The sequence below is a fragment of the Amphiura filiformis genome, chromosome 14 (genome assembly GCF_039555335.1).
Source record: "Amphiura filiformis chromosome 14, Afil_fr2py, whole genome shotgun sequence".
NCBI lineage: Eukaryota > Metazoa > Echinodermata > Ophiuroidea > Amphilepidida > Amphiuridae > Amphiura > Amphiura filiformis.
The window spans coordinates 42,693,494-42,708,191 of record NC_092641.1 but is presented as its reverse complement, the minus strand read 5'-3'; the positions used below and the strand labels follow the sequence as shown (position 1 = coordinate 42,708,191).

Below are 14,698 nucleotides of genomic sequence, written 5' to 3'. Positions count from 1 at the left end.
ATTTTGTCCACGAGTAACGCTATTATACGTAAATCAGACGCTATTTTCAAAATTAAAGCTATACCATTCTCATTGAAGGTTTCGCGGTCCCTAAAAAACCGCGGGACATAACCACTTGTACAAAAATCCTGAATTTTGTAACGTTTATATATTTTCTGTAAAAATATTTGACGATACTAGGACTAGTTTCAACGAAAATTAACCAAAACAGGTTTTGTTTTCTATGACACTAGGCATAATATGTCTTAATCCAATAATTCATTTTGATGTTTGTTTATGTTTGGCCACTGACACACAGTGTCATCGCCCCGATATCTTCATGGCAGAAATCGCCATGGTAGATTGAATCCACCGCCAGGCCTGGCCATTATACATATCGCCCTGTTTAATAGTTTGCCTGGGTTTGAGTCGCATAATAGGCCAAAGAACATCTGACTAAGGCTACTGACAATAGCCCCGATTAGCTCGGTGACTAACCTAGCTGTGTGTCAGTCAAGCATGGTATGCCACAGGTCATATTCTTTTAGACAACCTTCACGATTGGCCTATACACTGCGCTATATAATTTGGCACATGTAAATCAGAATTATTGCGGAATTATTGTCAGTTTTTGACTCAAGACGCAAGCTACTGTCTCAAAGCGCAAGCTAACGACTATCATATCTGTTCAAAATATATATTCATGTGCAAGGAACTACATCTGGTTTCTTTATACGAAATCATTTACGGGAGATATTCATCGTTTTCTTCACCGGTATCCAAAGATTTTCTTCTCATATCAAACTCGTGCATAGCAAATTCACACGTATCGATCCCGGGTATTTATTTTAGTATCTCTGCTAACAAAGTAATTATTAGCCAGGCGATGTCGGTGTGTGACGTTGCATATTCCGATAACTACCTTATTGAAAAGTATTTCTAGATGATTTAAGCACACTCTCTCACATCTGAAATTACGACACCATTCTTACTATGATATCATGGGAAAGCATTAGCGAAATGCACTGATGTATGTTTTGAACATTGTGATTGTAAAGACCCGCGTTACGGAGTTCACTTGTGAAAAAGCCGGTTAACAGATATGCCATTAATGCATTATGTACTGTTATGCAACAATAAATTTTAACATACACAATTATTACGTAAGCTTTGACTTCCATTTATATATGTTTATTATGCATTGAATGCGATTAAGCTGTTGTTTGTTTTTGGTTGGGGGATTGCAAGAAAAGTATGATTTAGATCCCGTTGCTCGTGGACAAACTGCATGTTTGCAACTTGTACTCAAAATAGTATAATTGACATATTCTTGAGACTTTGTCTTATATCTCTTTACCACTTATGCCTTTAGGACTATGCTTTACTAATAATTATGTAATTGAAAGTTTGAAATAAGTTCGGGAAGAGGTAAAAATTACTGGCAAAAGTGTGTTCCTTTTTTAACCACCCCGTATAACGAGATTCATAGGTCGTTGGTGACTTCATTATGATCATTTTTACAACAATTTACTCGCAAATATTGCAGATATAGACGTCTGTTCATCGCGGCCATGTAAAAGTGGAGGAACATGCTTCAATAGTGATACCACGTATTCATGTCAATGTCCAATGGGATTTACTGGAACAGAGTGTGAAACTGGTGAGTTTAAAATAGCAATACAATTTATTACTTTATTATAAATATAATGCAAGTAGGTTTTTAAAAATTTGTATGTGTGACCAGATCGACAGTCTTATCCCTTCTATTGACCTCATTAAAACGGAGATATTGGTACCAGAAGAAAGTTCATAATATTGTCCACATTACTCCACTAACGCCGGTTTAGTTTATATAGATGGTGTGAACACAAATGTGATAAAATGTGGTACCCATCACCTGAAGTTGTAGAGCATTGTTCTATACGTTTATGCGTTTCACTAATAAAACAACATAATTCAAAAGTTGGAAGCAGGTTGATTGTTTGTTTTAATGGTTGGCCGTAATGTAAAGATAACAAAACAGATTATGAAAAAAATGACCACCCACTTTTAAGATGTAACCAAAGATATAAAGCCATTAAAGAAATTCAAACGTAGGAACTAACGGTAACACTAATTTGCATTTTTCTTTTGCATTCCCTTACTTTAAAAAGCAATATGCTAATAAATTGGACCCAACTTTGAAACGACGAAATTAAATCCAGCTTCCAAAAGTGTCATCTTTAAGTTTTTGTAGTCATTTTAAGTCATCTTTTGGATCCTGCAATAATCAGTACAGCCAAACACATCAAGAAAACAGCTGCAACTGGTTTTTGATGAACATGATATATGAAATATTACTCAATATATTGTTGGTCACACCGGATAATGTACGGTTAAGCTTGACCAGTGTTGTATAATGACCCAGACTGTCAAAGCTTCCTAGCCTATGGTGGATGAAAGTTTGGGAGCATGGAATATCTCTATAATAGAGGGCAGTCGATAGCTAGACTGCTGCCCTCATTCGTCAAAACAAGTACATGCGCAGTGTAGACGACTGATGGATTTATATAGTCATAGCGTGTCCCTCTCTGAGATAAGGATAACGTATAGAGAGTTTCAGCTCCTTCCAAAAACCTCTCCCGTTTATGACATTTGTGTATTGTTTTTATAGTTAATCATTTTGTCATGTTTTCCATCTGGCTCACTCAGATCCAATCGCCTGCCCAAACACAACTGTGTTGGTTACCAATGGAGCATTTAGTATTCCAACGCCAGTTATGAATTTTCCAGTACAAGACACCAACATCATAGCTTTCTATTGGGATTCGGATAACACAACGCGCCAATTTGGCACCAAGCAGATGTCCCAGACTATTCACTCTTTTAAAGATATACCCATGACGGTAACAAAGATGGGTGTCCTTGCATTTGGAACATCATCTCACACTCAGGCCAGTTGTGAATTTACTGTACAACATGTAGTTGCAGGTGAGTAGCTTTAATGTTTATTGATATAGTGCTTTGTTACGCCTTTTAAAAAGTCATAATGTACGCTCTTATGAATATGAAATTGTGTACTTTTTCAAACCTGATTTTTAGCTATTTTTGAAACGTTTACAACCTACACTTAATGGAATCAGCCGAATTGATAATGGATTTCAGCATCTATAATATTTTTCACTCGGATATGGCTGTGAGGTCAACGCGTTGAGGAAGCTGTTTCGCGCGCGCATCTATGCGGCGTCTTTAAGCGCTTTAGCGTCTGCTAGCTACTTGAAGCTGCCCCTAATGAAATAGACACTGACGTCACTGCCATACCAGGGCGAAAAATAATATAGAGATCATAACTTAATTTGAACTAATGTCGCCGTTCAAGGTTCTGTTTTACGTTTGAAAAAGTTAACCTCAAATTGTAAATTGTAGGCGGCACAGGGGCCCAAAACTGAAAAAGCATCAACGAAATTAACTGTATCCGCGAACAGAAAACATAATCTGAGGCGCGTATGAGCAGTGATGAGAAACAATATAGACTAGAGTCAACAGACGCTGAATACAAGCCGCAATTTGACCCCTATAACTTGACCCCTGGGTTACGGATGGGGTCAACTGCTCTTGCATTGTGCATAGGATGTCATAAGAAATATTCCTGGTGAATTTCAGCTTAATCGGAACTTATACATGGATTTTGATTTTTTTAAATTTTGATTGACCTTTTGACCCCTTAATGACCTTTGACCTCAATGGAAAAAAAAACCTTATGTACACCGACAAAATGCATTGTTCCAATTTTAATTAAAACATTCTACTATGTTTAGTTGTCGAGATAAAAATTCTTTAAGTTATTTAGCTAAAAACAGGAAGTGACCCCTTAATGACCTTTGACCCCCAAAATAAAAATACCATGCATACATCAGGTAACACTGATTCATATATGATGGTTATATTACTCTGGTCTTTCTACATTTTGAACACAGATGAGAGATATCAATTAGTTTTATTAACGTCCGACTTCTTTTTCATTAAGTTTGTTGTTTTACCTCAATTATTTATATTTGGCTTCGTGGCACAATCGGTTAGCGCGCAGTAACGTGTTTTTTTCATATCACGCGTATATCCCGGGTTCGAACCCCACCGAAGCCTTCTCAAATGATTTTTTTTTTGTTTCTTCTTTTTTACATTTTCCCAGCTTGTGTTTTTCATAAAAAAAACGTTCTTTTTTTTGGGTTTGTATATTTAATTGGAGAATACTGTCAACTTTTTTCCTATTCGGATGGGGGGGGGGGGCGATTATGCAATTATGTCGAAAAGTAAACTTTTAAGCCTATATGCTGTTAAAGTGCAAAATTCAAGTTTCAAACGTTATTCTGATTTGCTCCCGGATATGCTTTGCTGAGAAAAAGCACTCTCGAAATATATAGGCCTATCATATACCGCTCACACTTTTCACTTACAACATAAATTATTAGGCCTACATTTTTTCCAGATTTTGAAAAAGCAATTTGAGTACTTTTGAAAATTTTGAATATGAAATTAAAGAGTATTTTGTTTTCAGTAATAATCAGTTTTATTTTTATTTTTCGATTTTTTAACTTTTTGAATATTTTATAACAGTTGCGTGCTCTAAACATCGATCTACATAAACTCCTTGACCTGAGTATGTTTATAGAATTTTCGGAACGTGTTGTGTGTGTGTGGCGGGGGGGTGGGGGGTGGTTGGGGGGCTAGAACATTTGTTTTGCTAAATTTCAATTTTTTTCTCATTTCCTGTTGTATAGACCTATGCCTATACGCGCGAGATTCAAACATTCTAATAATAGGCTATTATTCACCAAAGGCAGAAATCAGTGATGATCAGGGACTCTATTGTATCAATTGTAATATAATAATGCTGGGTTTTATCCATATCGCTTTGCAATGAATCTGTGAGAACCGGAAGTGATCCCTTAATTACCTTTGACCCCGCAAAAATATTACATAGTGCTTAAGATGTCATAAGGAATATTCCTGGTGAATTTCAACTTAATCGGAACTTATACATGGATTTTGATTTTTTGATAATTTTGTTTTTTGACCGGAAGTAACCCCTTAATGACCTTTGACCCCAAAACTGTAGGCATCCTAAAGACCCTAGCTAGTAGCGATGCATGTGTGCTAATGGCGACTCTCTGCTATGTAATTTGTAAAGACAGTGATTTTTGAATATTTTTACAAATTTGTCAGACTTTTACCGGAAGTGACCCCTTAATGACCTTTGATCCCAATTCTGTGAACAACTTTTAGACACTGGATATAGATGATGCATGTGTGTAAGTGACGTCACGATGCTATGTAATATGTGGGAGGAGAAGCATTTTAGTGAAAATCCAAGTTTTGGCCATTGACCGGAAGTGGATGACATTTGACCGGAAGTTGATCATGTGACATCTGTGGCACCACCAAACGGTTCTACTGACCAAGTATGGTCAACATGCCTGAAAGCATGTGGCTACGATGGCTGAGAATAATGTTGACAGAAGAATCCGAAGAAGAACGCGGTAAAAAGAATGCACAGCGCCGATGGCGGCTGTGCAAAGAAGAACTAGAGTCAACAGACGCTGAATACAAGCCGCAATTTGACCCCTATAACTTGACCCCTGGGTCACGGATGGGGTCAACTGCTCTTGCATTGTGCTTAGGATGTCATAAGAAATATTCCTGGTCAATTTCAGCTTAATCGGAACTTATACATGGATTTTGATTTTTTTAAATTTTTGATTGACCTTTTGACCCTCTTAATGACCTTTGACATCAATGAAAAAAAAACCTTATGTACACCGACAAAATGCGTTGTTCCAATTTTAATTAAAAAATTCTAACCTGTTCAGTTCTTGAGATAAAAATTCTTGAAGTTATTCAGCTAAAAACAGGAAGTGACCCCTTAATGACCTTTGACCCCCAAAATTAAAATACCATGCATACATCAGGGAACACTAATTCATGTATGTTGGTTATATTATTCTGGTCTGTTTACATTTTGAGATAAAAATGTTTTGAACATTTTTGATAATTTTGGTTTTTGACCGGAAGTAACCCCTTAATGACCTTTGACCCCAAAACTGTAGGCATCCTAAAGACCCTGGCTAGTAGCAATGCATGTGTGCTAATGGCGACTCTCTGCTATGTAATTTGTAAATACAGTGAATTTTTGAATATTTTTTAGACTTTGACCAGAAATGACCCCTTAATGACCTTTGACCCCTTATCTGAGCACACCCTATAGACACCGACTAAAGTCGAGTCTCATGATATAACCATGTCCTCATCGCATGAAATTTGTGGAAGGAGTAGCATTTTTTGTGAAATCACATTTTTGACCATTATAGCTAGGTCAAAGGTCACAGCGAGGTCAAAGTCAAATGGAAGGTTTGGCCTAGCCCAATGGTCATTTGGGTCAACTTTGGTTGAAATCTGTCAATCCCTTGCGGAGCTACATGCAGTTGATTGCGGTTGCCAGAAGAAAGAAAGAAACTAGAGTCAACAGACGCTGAATACAAGCCGCAATTTGACCCCTATAACTTTACCCCTGGGGTCAACTGCTCTTGCATTGTGCTTAGGATGTCATAAGAAATATTCCTGGTGAATTTCAGCTTAATCTGAACTTATACATGGATTTTGATTTTTTGAAAATTTTTGATTGACCTTTTGACCCCCTTAATGACCTTTGACCTCAATGAAAAAAAATCCTTATGTACACCGACAAAATGCATGGTTCCAATTTTAATTAAAAAATTCTAATATGTTTAGTTGTCGAGATAAAAATTCTTGAAGTTATTTAGCTAAAAACAGGAAGTGACCCCTTAATGACCTTTGACCCCCAAAATAAAAATACCATGCATACATCAAGTAACACTGATTCATGTATGATGGTTATATTACTCTGGTCTGTTTACATTTTGAGATAAAAATCTTTTGAACATTTTGGTTTTTGACCGGAAGTAACCCCTTAATGACATTTGACCCCAAAACTGTAGGCATCCTAAAGACCCTGGCTAGTAGAGATGCATGTGTGCTAATGGCGACTCTCTGCTATGTAATTTGTAAAGACAGTGATTTTTGAATATTTTTAGACTTTGACCGGAAATGATCCCTTAATGACCTTTGACCCCTTATTTGAGCACACCCTATAGACACCGACTAAAGTCAAGTCACATGATATAACCATGTTCTCATCGCATGAAATGTGTGGAAGGAGTAGCATTTTTGTGAAATCACATTTTGACCATTATAGCTAGGTCAAAGGTCACAGCAAGGTCAAAGTCAAATGGAAGGTTTGGCCTAGTCCAGTGGTCATTTGGCTCAAGTATGGTTGAAATCTGTCGAAGCATAAGAGAGCTAGGGCAAAACGTGGCAAGTCACGCAAAATGTCACGAGGTTGCCAGAGGAAAGAAGAAAGAAAGAAGAAGAATTGAGAAGAGACAGAACAAGCCGACATTCGTCGTCGGCTTGTAAGAAGAAAGAAGAAAGAAAGAACTAGAGCAACTGTGCCCTTTGCAAGGGCACGAGGTAAGTTAGGCGGATGATTGCGACGATCTGATCAAGCAGCAATACTGTACTGGACAGTATTAATTTTAATAAGACTGTTTCATTAATTGCCGTTATAGGCCTACCTTGATCGTGGAAACTTGTATTTTGAAAACTTGTCCTTTGACCTTTGTATGACCTCCTTAATGACCTTAAATAAATTTAAAAATTTTTAAAACATGTTAAGAATGTCATAAGGATCGTTGCATTTAAATTTCAGCTCAATGGGAAGCATTTTGAAAACTTGACCTTTGACCCCTTTATTGCCCCTTAATGACCTTAAATGAAATTTAAAATGTTTTTAAAATGTTTAGAATGTCATAAGGACCATTGCATTTAAATTTCAGCTCAATTGGAGCATTTTAAAAAACTTGACCTTTGACCCCTTTATGACCCCTTAATGACCTTAAATGGATTTTAAAATATTTTTAAAATGTTTAAAATGTCATAAGGATCATTGCATTCAAATTTCAGCTCAATTGGAGCATTTTGACAAAACTTGACCTTTGACCCCTTTATGACCCCTTAATGACCTTAAATAAATTTTAAAATATTTTAAAGATGTTTAGAATGTCTTAAGGATCATTGCATTTAAATTTCAGCTCAATCGGAGCATTTTCGGTTAAAATGACCTTTTTTTTTTTTCCCTGTGACCCCTTGGATGACCTCTGACATTAAACAACCCATAACTTTTGTAGCCAGCCACCCGATACTGCTTGTGACTGAGTTTGGTCGAAATCCGATGAAGGATGTGGAAGTAGTAGCAAATTGTGAGAAGAAAGAAGAAGAAAGAAATGGCAAGAAAAAAATAAGTTAGGCTGCACGCCTAACTTAACTAGAGTCAACAGACGCTGAATACAAGCCGCAATTTGACCCTATAACTTGACCCCTGGGTTACGGATGGGGTCAACTGCTCTTGCATTGTGCTTAGGATGTCATAAGAAATATTCCTGGTGAATTTCAGCTTAATCGGAACTTATACATGGATTTTGATTTTTGAAAATTTTTGATTGACCTTTTGACCCCCTTAATGACCTTTGACCTCAATGAAAAAAACCCTTACGTACACCGACAAAATGCATTGTTCCAATTTTAATTAAAAAATTCTAACATGTTTAGTTCTTGAGATAAAAATTCTTAAAGTTATTCAGCTAAAACAGGAAGTGACCCCTTAATGACCTTTGACCCCAAAATAAAAAAAATACCATGCATACATCAGGGAACACTGATTCATGTATGATGGTTATATTATTCTGGTCTGTTTACATTAAGAGATAAAAAGTTTTGAACATTTTTGATAATTTTAGTTTTTGACCGGAAGTAACCCCTTAATGACCTTTGACCCCAAAACTGTAGGCATCCTAAAGACCCTGGCTAGTAGCGATGCATGTGTGTTAAAGGGGGGTAACCCTATTGGTTTTGGATATGGATTGTCTTTAAAATTACATAATAATATCAAATATCGCCTCCTTTATGCTGCTTTGTGAAAAAACGAGAGCATTTTCAGCGTAAATGTGAATAAATAGCCAAATTTGCAATCCAATACCTTGGTATACGTGAATTGCATTCTGGGCAGGCAATGACGAATGCTGACATGCTGTACAATGCCCGGCCCGTATTGAACGGAAAATGTTTTTTTTTCGTACCGTTTCAGAAAAAAGGAAACAAAATATATTTCCCTTGCAATATGTACATTTCAAATGAATATAAAAAAGTTTGGGTAAAATGGAGAGGAAAAAAACCCTTCCGAGACCGGGTTTTGAACCGGTACCTCTCGGGTAAAAAAAGCAAACGCGCTAGTCAATTGAGCTATTTAGCACACCACGCTTACCGTTGCCGTTTTCATAACTATATACGGCGCACCGTCTTGCGGTGACTGATATTTCGTTCATAATTCCTCCCAGAATTCCAAAGTATTTACCATTGTTTACAAACTGGTATACCTGTAAAAACCGCTGTGATTCATGATTTCTCCGGAAATACATCGACTTGGAGCGTCAAATTTCAGGATAGTAATGAGAAAAATAGTATCTATTATGTGATACCAATACCTCATCAACAATGAAAAAAATCGGGGGGATGATGCTGTCGATCGGGTTACGGACCTTTAATGGCAACTCTCTGCTATATAATTTGCAAAGACAGTGATTTTTTGAATATTTTTTACAAATTTTTCAGACTTTTACCAGAAATGACCCCTTAATGACCTTTGACCTCAAATATGTTTACAAGTTTTGAGCACTGGTTAACGTTAATTCATATGCATGAGTCACATGATCATTGCATGTAATTTGTGGAATGAGTAGCATTTTTTGTGAAATCAACATTTTTGACCATAAGGTCAAGGTCAAAGGTCACAGTCAGGTCAAAGTCAAATGTAAGGTTTGGCCTAGTCCAGTGGTCATTTGGCTCAAGTATGGTTGAAATCTGTCGAAGCATAAGAGAGCTAGGGCGAAACGTGGGAAGTCACGCAAAATGTCACGAGTTGCCAGAAGAAAGAAGAAGAACTAGTGGCAAATGGTGGTCATAGACCACAAACCTAGCTGGGCGTGTTGGTGTTGTGAAGGTATCTGACCTCTGCAAAATGTCCCAAAAATGTTCCCCTGGTCATGAGGTTTGTTGTCACCGAGTTGTGATTCCCGTACTCCTTACAGATGTCCAGAAAATGCAATTTTAAGATTTGACCCCAGATGACCTTTGACCTGACCCCTGCAATATGTTCCAAAATGTTCCCCTGGTCATCAAATTTGTTGTTACCGAGTTTGAGCCCCGTACCCCTTACACATGTCCAGAAAATACATTTCAAATATTTGACCTCTGCATGACCTTTGACCTGACCCCTGCAAATGTTCCCCTGGTTATGAGATTTATTGTCACTGAGTTTGAGCCCATACACCTTACAGATATCCAGAAAATAAAATTATAAGATTTGACCTATGCATGACCTTTGACCTGACCCCTGCAAAGTGTTCCAACATATTCCCCTGATCATTAACTTTGTTGTCACCAAGTTTGAGCCCAATACCACTTACAGATGTCCAGATAATGCAATTGTAAGATTTCCCCCTTTAATGACCTTTGACCCCAATTCTGTATGCAAGTTTTAGGCGTGTGGTATAGCCGATGCATATATGCAAATGACATCATTGTACTATATAATATGTGGCAGAAGAAGCATTTCAAAGGTATTCGGTTAAATACCGGAAATGCCCCTTTAATGACATTTCACCCCAATTCTTTTTAGACCCTATGGGCACTGGATATATCCGATACATATGTGCAAGTTACATAACTGTAGGGTGTAAAGAAAGAAGAATTGAGAAGAGACAGAACAAGCCGACATTCGTCGTCGGCTTGTAAAGAAAGAAAGAAAGAATTGAGAAGAGACAGCACAAGCCGACGTTTGACGTCGGCTTGTAAAGAAGAAAGAATTGAGAAGAGACAGCACAAGCCGACGTTTGACGTCGGCTTGTAAAAATGTATGTTATTACTGAAAGTACCGAAAATATTGCCTTAATTTCGTTTAAACAGGTAGGCTTTTTTTTGTGACATTTGTCAAAGCAAGGCAAGCACGTTTACGAGTTTTCCTAATAAAGGACATTTGATTCTACCCCATTTTGAAATAGGATCAGGCATGATTACATGCGCTAGTGGCCCTTGCAGAAATGGCGGTACATGTGAGGATACATCAGAGGGCGCTTTCTGCACATGCCCACCAGGGTTCTCTGGAGTCAGGTGTGACAGACGTAAGTTTACTCTATTATGTCAACTCTATCAGTTTTATGTTATATTATTCAGACTTCTAGGCATACGTAATTTTGTGCAATTGTGAGTAAAGCTCAAATGGGATATTACAATGGAAATCTCCCCTTGTTTAAAAATGTAGCTAAAGTCTTCCACTGAGTGAGTATGGATTTCAAATAGAATAGAAAAGTGGGTAGCTTCTATTTGAAATGCTCACTCTAGTTGTGGAAGATATAGGTAATGTCATATGCAAAGGGAGTATGGGTTTCAACATAATTAACCCTACCAGTTCTATTTGAAAAACATACTCCCTCTGTGGAAGACTTTTCTTAAATCTTCCACAGGGGTATGGCAGATTTCGTAATGGAATAGCCTATTGCTCAATGTGAAAAATTGAAGTCGTTTGGCACACCGAGCATGCGCGTGATTCGCTTTTCTGGAAAAGCAATCAAGAATAAATTAACTGTATGTGAAATTAGGGTGGGAGGCAGTGCGTGGCTTGTACGTTGGGAATTTTGAAAAGCAAGTCATAATTTTGGGCGAATTTTGACTATTTTAATATTCTATTCTTAAAGGAGTATAGAGAATTTGGAACAGAAAATTAGGCGGGTGTCTTTATGTAGTTTTGGGTACTATTTTGACTGTTTGACTTGTATGGAAATCACATCTGGAATAAAGGCTGCATATCTAATGTAAAATACTGTTTGTTGTACTGTACCAAATTAAGAGTAATAAATGTTTGTTTGAATGTTATACAGCCATGACCCTCCTTAGTTTTTGAATACGTAATATTTATATATTTTTTACATTTTTAGGCTCATCTGGTCGCAAGAAGCGAGACTCGGAAGGTATGTATAAAAGAATTAAGGTGCTACAGCTACTCCTATTCCAGAAAAATACAGAACTAATTTTTGGGGATTTAAAAATATTATCCTGTTTTGCCAAATGAAACATAGCTAAATCCCAATCCTTTAGTTAGTCCTAACTAGCAATAAAAGTCAAATTTTAATATTTGACCAATTTTTGGAAATAAGGGCCGAAACATGCGAGTTTTTTGGGTGTTTTTCGAATGCTATGACAATCAAGCCCAAAGACTTGTACTAAGACTAATTTCAGGTTATGCATTCTAATTTTTGGAAAAGACATGTTTCATTCTTATATCCAACTATTTAATTAAAGAAACGCGCAATAAAAGTGAATATGAGAGCAAAATTTTGGCATATACTCAAGATTTTGAATGCTAAGACTTGTTCCAAGTCTTTGATTTTTGTGACTCGATTGCCAGAAAACATGCTGAAGTTGCATGTTTTTGGCTCTTTTTTTTAAAAAAGAAATTAGTAAAATAGTGAACTTTTTCTTTTATCTCCAGTTAGGACTAAATCAATGATTAGGATTGAGCTTTGTTTCATTTGGCAGAACTTGATATTATTTCTAATCCTTAAAAATTAGTGTTGTATTTTTCTGGAAATGTCAAAATTAAAGGTCTTAACCCTGAATTATGGAAACCTTTGGGCCTCATTTTATTGGTCTAAAGTATATAAAAGTACTCATATTTAGAATGGCCAAATCAAATGAGGTCAAATTTTGTAAACAAATCCCCCCAAAAAGGTTTTTTTTTTTTAATGTTTTCGGTCAACGTAACAACAACAAAAAATTCTTTGGCCAAAATTTTTTTATCAATTTTTACAAACTAGATAAAAATATCTGAGAACCGTTATTTTATTTTTTTGAATTCTGACAGACATCTAAACGTTTTCTGGCAACCTTTTCTAACCTTATTCGAATAATGTCGAAAACCGTTTTTGTTTGTGGGTAACTTTTTTTATTGTAAATGTTTGTTTGTTTCAGTTGCTCTGCCACATGATGTGAAGACAATTTTGATGACTTTGAAGTCGAACAAAATGCAACCATAGCTCTCATAGAAGGATTATCCATCGCAACGGTCTTAACTGCGGCTTTGGCTACTAATATTTGCTTTGCACGACTAAAACAAGTCCATGAATAAAGCAGCCTTTTATTATTACAAAGAAATCATTAAAATAAAAGTTTTACATGTTTAAATCCATGGATAAGGCAGTCTTTTCTTAATTGCAAAGATAAGGCAGGCTTTAATTGTACGAAGAATACAATATGTTTAGAGGCCCATTTTTTGTATTATGTTAACAAATGATGCAAATAATTTCTTATTTAACCCATAATGACTTTTGTAAGTCATAACGTTTTGATGTGTTGTAAGCAAAGCAATTAATCTTAATAAAAATGTTGAAAGAAAATAAGGAAACAAATGAATCAAATATATATCAAACGCTATACGCAGAAACCGTTATGTGAATAATTTCTGGGAATTGTATTGCATATGGAATACAATTTCAGTCATAGAAATATACAATAAAATGAGTCCATCGGCATCATAACATAAACTCGTCAACAAAAGTTTGGAAAGTTTTTTCAAGCATATATAGCTCAGATTAGTTGTGACATGTTCATATCGTTTTGCATACAATGGACAGCTAATTTATTCCCCTTTACAATGACACCACTTTTGAAACAATTACCCTTTTCACAACTGAGTACACGTCTTGTGAATGTTGTGGGTCACAAACAGATAATGCCAAATTGACCATTATTCTGTGCAGCAAGCTGCAATCCCATATCTTTGCAATCTGAGACCTAATGCAATCCTCCAAGATGACAACGCTCCAGAATATGGGAGTAGATGGAATGGAATACCTGCCATCAGCCCAGATCTCAACCTGATTGAATACTTGTGGGACCAGCTTGGTCGTGGTGTGTGTGCCAGAGTAGCCAATGCAACCACATTGAATGATCCCAGCAAACACAAAAACGTTTTTAAAACGTTTTAAATAAGTTATATTTTGGTTTTTGGTTTAGGTAAAAACGTTTTAATAACATTAAAATGTCGGGTTATATAAAGGTCATGATAACGTTTTAAAACGTTTTGTATGTAAACACACAACCACAATATTTTTGAATGTTTTCAAAAATGTTATTGTAAACTATTTTTGCAAACATTTTTGCCAAATATTGTGTCAATACTTAAATAACATTATGTTAAAATATTTGAAACCAGGAAACACAGAAATGTTCTTAAAATGTTTTTTTTTCAAAACCTTCTTATAACATTTAAATGTCGGGTTATATAAAGGTTATGAAAACGTTTTTAGAACGTTATTGAAAATATTTTGGGCAAACATTTTTCGCAAAATATTTTTCAACCCCAAAATAACATTCTGTTTAGAATGTTTTGTATCAAGTTTTCAAGAATGATTTTGGAATGTTATTAAAACGTTTTTATACCCTTTATATAACCCGACATTTAAACGTTTTCTGTAAAACATTTTTGTTGGCTGAGCAGTAGATTATCAAAAAATGTTTTTTAAAGTCATGAAAATGTTTTATACTCTTAATATAC

At 36.1% G+C, this 14,698-nt stretch overlaps 1 protein-coding gene across 2 annotated transcripts; it reads left to right on the top strand.

Moving 5' to 3' along the window:
• The first annotated feature begins 1,516 nt into the window (after positions 1–1,516).
• On the top strand, positions 1,517–14,227 carry LOC140170129 (uncharacterized). 2 transcript variants are annotated; one of them, XM_072193456.1, is made up of 5 exons: positions 1,517–1,639; positions 2,671–2,949; positions 11,148–11,267; positions 12,081–12,113; positions 13,114–14,227. In XM_072193456.1, exons 1-5 carry the CDS (start codon positions 1,609–1,611, stop codon positions 13,176–13,178), a joined length of 528 nt encoding a protein of 175 aa, XP_072049557.1. In that variant the 5' UTR covers positions 1,517–1,608; the 3' UTR covers positions 13,179–14,227. The 2 variants fall into 2 exon arrangements, with proteins under 2 accessions (XP_072049557.1, XP_072049556.1); XM_072193455.1 differs by having other exon boundaries at positions 2,662–2,949.
• The last annotated feature ends 471 nt before the right edge of the window (positions 14,228–14,698 follow it).

What these genes read in the sequence shown, in the direction of transcription:
- LOC140170129 (XM_072193455.1), top strand. Translation starts at nt 1,609, where the DNA reads ATGGGATTTACTGGAACAGAGTGTGAAACTG. An exon ending in TGGAACAGAGTGTGAAACTG is followed by an intron (nt 1,640 to 2,661) that starts GTGAGTTTAAAA and finishes TTTTCCATCTGG; the next exon opens with CTCACTCAGATCCAATCGCC. An exon ending in TGTACAACATGTAGTTGCAG is followed by an intron (nt 2,950 to 11,147) that starts GTGAGTAGCTTT and finishes ATTTTGAAATAG; the next exon opens with GATCAGGCATGATTACATGC.